General features: G+C 31.6%; 1 protein-coding gene across 1 annotated transcript in view; it reads left to right on the top strand.

The window, feature by feature from the left end:
- Positions 1-2,859: 2,859 nt before the first annotated feature.
- Positions 2,860-4,442, top strand: part of LOC106472149 (calcium-binding protein NCS-1-like) — a 33,743-nt gene continuing 32,160 nt past the window's right edge. The window contains exon 1 of the mRNA XM_022401648.1: positions 2,860-3,015. Coding sequence (XP_022257356.1) covers positions 2,919-3,015 — 97 coding nt within the window. The 5' untranslated portion in view covers positions 2,860-2,918. The remainder of the gene's footprint in view (positions 3,016-4,442) is intronic.

The raw sequence follows: 4,442 nt of genomic DNA, 5'->3' as shown, positions 1-4,442 counted from the left end.
AAAACAAAGAAATACTAAGTGAGAAAATGTTACTAGTGTTATACCCAATGCTTTATTTACTATATTGTACTAAAACAGTAGTGACAAACAGTAATAATTAAATATGCACATAGGTCATCAATATGAAAACAGTAGTAATAATTTATAACATACGGAGGTAACAAAAACTCCAAAACAGTAGTAGTAATTTATAACATACGGAGGTAACAAAAACTCCAAAACTGTAGTAGTAATTTATAACATACGGAGGTAACAAAAATACTAAAACTGTAGTAGTAATTTATAACATACAGAGGTAATAAAAACACCCAAACTTTAGTGCCGTAAAACCTACCGAGGCCATCAGTACACTAAAACAGTTGGTTAATCAAAAATTTAGTTAAATCCTTGTCATGGCTTCATAAGGGCGGTGCTTTCGAACTCCGGTTCAAATGGCACAAGCGGGAGAAAATGGTGATCCATTCCTCCATGAGAGGATGCTAATCCATCGCAGGTTAACCCCCTAGTTGACAGCAAGGCACCCATCATACAGCTGGGTAGCCTGAAACAAGTGGGATAAAAAGGATATAACAGCATGACATGGCTTAGCCTCGAACTGTAACCCTCCGACTGTGAGACTAAGAAGAATGAAGTCTCTTGGACACAATAAAACAATACTAAAACATGTTTGTTTATAAAACAAAACTGACTAAAGAGGTCCTCAATACGTTAAAATACACCAAAAGCTTATTTTGGTCATTAAAAATGACAAATTAGAAGTAACTAAAACCTGCAGAGGTCATCCTAATACCAAAACAAGAGTAATTAAGAATATTTTGCAAGTAACGTGTACATCAGAACAGATTCCTTCACACTGACATCGTATTGAGAAATGATCAGCGGGAGGTTTTGTTACATCAAAATAAGACTGAAATATACAATACTTCAGTATCTATTAAAACAGTAGAATATTATGAGACAACACATAAATATTGCAGTAACAAAGAGCAAGGGAGTAAAAAACATCTTAGTTTTGTTAAATAACGTGAGCTCTAATAAATATCATATTAAAGATTTATAAGAACAGGACACCACTGGTTACAAATGTATCAATAGGCAACTTCCGTCACCATAACACATATATAATCCATGCTAGTTATATTACATAAAGATAGTACTGACAGATAGTCTAATCCATAACACATATATAATCCATACTAGTTATATTACATAAAGATAGTACTGACAGATAGTCTAATCCATAACACATATATAATCCATACTAGTTATATTACATAAAGATAGTACTGACAGATAGTCTAATCCATAACACATATATAATCCATACTAGTTATATTACATAAAGATAGTAGTGACAGATAGCCTAATCCATAACACATAATCCATGCTAGTTATATTACATAAAGATAGTACTGACAGGTAGTCTAATCCATAACACATAATCCATGCTTGTTATATTACATAAAGATAGTAGTGACAGATAGCCTAATCCATAACACGTATATAATCCATACTAGTTATATTACATAAAGATAGTACTGACAGTAGTCTAATCCATAACACGTATATAATCCATACTAGTTATATTACATAAAGATAGTACTGACAGATAGTCTAATCCATAACACGTATATAATCCATACTAGTTATATTACATAAAGATAGTACAGACAGGTAGTCTAATCCATAACACGTATATAATCCATACTAGTTATATTACATAAAGATAGTACTGACAAATACTCTAATCCAGCTTCGTTACATCTCAACACACTGATAAATAATCTACATCAATTTCACTTTATCATCGCAAAATTTCGACGTAAATAAAACGATTATATTTACAGCGTTTCCAAATAAACAACACTGATCTTCACTGCATCAATAGAGTGCTTAGTTCCATTGATTTTACTACCTAGAGTAGGTAGTAAAGTTAACGTCGGTTATAAGTTGCAACATCAGAAGAGCGATAGCAAACAAACTACACTCGTTTTCGCAACATAAACATTTTACCCAAGGTAAATCAATCTACGCAGCTTTAAGTATGTCGAAATAGAAGTAATGCCCACTACGTTTAGGTAATAAGGAACTCACTGACTGTTACCTGCAGCTTACACAGAGGTATTTTCTTAATACATTGGATATAACTTGACGAATATTTTAACAAATTTTGTTGACTGCCTTAAGCTGGAGAATGACATAACTTCCATATTTATATCTTTGTGTGAACTAATTTATTTATGTTTGTCGGGGGGGGGGGGGTTGGGTTAACTTATCTAAGATTTAAAAGGGGCTTCTCAGTTTTGTAAAACTTTATAAAATCATCAGAAATCACGAAGAATATCGTGTACACGTAATTACATTATTGTTGATCATTTACGAAAAGTAGGCCTGTCACGTCATAGGGTGATTATTAGGCTTGAAAAGGTTATTTCATGAATTTATAATAATAAATGAAAAATGTGGTAAAAATTACAGTTTATCAAAGAAAAAGATGATTTTAAAGTAACTAAATTTTTGATTAATTTTCAAGGAAATTGTTGAAACATGAATAAAAATCATGCATCAATCAGATAATTATTAAATTAGGGTTATTCGTGTTCATTTTTGTAAATAATGAAAATAAAGGGGGAGTCATAATTTGATTAACAATGGCATTTAGAAAAGTAGAGCTGCAGGTTGAATTTTCTCAGAAGCGCTCTGCACTGTTACGTTACCACGACAACCAGAATGTTTACGGTATTGTGAAAGAGGGCGTTGAGAAAGGTAGTGCCAGTGCTGGGTTGGTAAAAAGTTGTCAATGAAATGCATTGCGTTCCTTCCCTGGATTGCGAAGGAAGAAGCCGCCTTCAAGATAAATCCTAATAAAGCAGTAGTTAATATTAACAAATTTCAGTAGTTATGGTAACTTAAGTACTATGGGGACGGCAGCTTCTTTCCTTTTCAAGGGTATGGGAAAAAGTTCAAGTAAGCTGAATAGAAATGACCTGCAGGAGTTGGAGTCAACAACACGCTGTAAGTATTCTCTCGGGCACTATATGGCTCAACTGGTGTTCGAAACGGATAACAAGAAGATATGTAGATATCAAAACGTGATATTCATTGTGAAACGTTGTTTTCCTCAACTTTCTGGTTGTTGAAAAGATGAAATTGTAAAGTACTTTGGTATAAAGCTAGACATCCTGAAAGTTAGTAACCTAATTGTTAATATCTTATAACTTGCACGGTTTAAATATATATTGGGTACGAGACAGATTTTAGATATAGTCGTGTTATAAGCGAAGTTTGTTAACCAAAGAGCACGTTGCTCATTAGGTCAAACAAGGATTTATAAAAACACAAACTGACTCGGGAAATATTAAGAAAATGTACTGCTTAACTACTTTTTTCTAGTGGCTAATATTCTACGCTTCTCTCCATATTTAACTAACATTATAATGAGATCAAGAAATCTTATCAAAGTAGGGTAATTAATGAAGTATAGTTAAGTTGGTAACAAACGTCCTTCAGCAGACGATTATAGTACATTCGAAGTTACATATTTTAGGGAATTTACATAAATACAATTGTCTCGTATATTACATTTGCTTAACTGGTTTAGGCTTATATCATCATAAGTAATTCATGATTACATATGTGTAAACGTCTTAGCTTCATTAACATTGATATTATCACCGCCATAGTAGTTGGCGCTTGCCATATATAATTGTTTTGATCTCGCTTCAACATGATTAGTTCATGCTTACGCCTAAATAAGTGATGATGCAGCAAAATCTATCCTCAGATATTTTCCAGGCTATTAAGTATTTAGATCAACATGGTTCATTTAGATTTGCATTAGCTTATTAGTCTCATGCTCACACTTTGATATGTTGGTTTCATGTTTACATATTGATATAATAGTTTCATGTTTACACTTTGATATAATAGTTTCATATTTACACTTTGACATAATAGTATCATGTTTACACTTTGATATAATAGTTTCATGATTACACTTTGATATAATAGTTTCATGTTTACACTTTGACATAATAGTTTCATGTTTACACTTTGATATAATAGTTTCATGTTTACACTTTGACATAATAGTTTCATGTTTACACTTTGACATAATAGTTTCATGTTTACACTTTGACATAATAGTTTCATGATTACACTTTGATATAATAGTTTCATGATTACACTTTGATATGTTGGTTTCGTGTTTACATATTGATATAATAGTTTCATGTTTACACTTTGATATAATAGTTTCATGTTTACACTTTGACATAATAGTTTCATGAATACCCTTTGACATAATAGTTTCATGTTTACACTTTGATATAATAGTTTCATGATTACACTTTGATATAATAGTTTCATGATTACACTTTGACATAATAGTTTCATGATTACACTTTGACATAATAGTTTCATGTTTACACTTTGATATATTC

The sequence above is a fragment of the Limulus polyphemus genome, unplaced genomic scaffold (assembly GCF_000517525.1).
Source record: "Limulus polyphemus unplaced genomic scaffold, Limulus_polyphemus-2.1.2 Scaffold118, whole genome shotgun sequence".
NCBI classification, from domain to species: domain Eukaryota; kingdom Metazoa; phylum Arthropoda; class Merostomata; order Xiphosura; family Limulidae; genus Limulus; species Limulus polyphemus.
The sequence above is the reverse complement of the archived record's forward strand: the minus strand, read 5'-3'. Positions and strand labels throughout refer to the sequence as shown.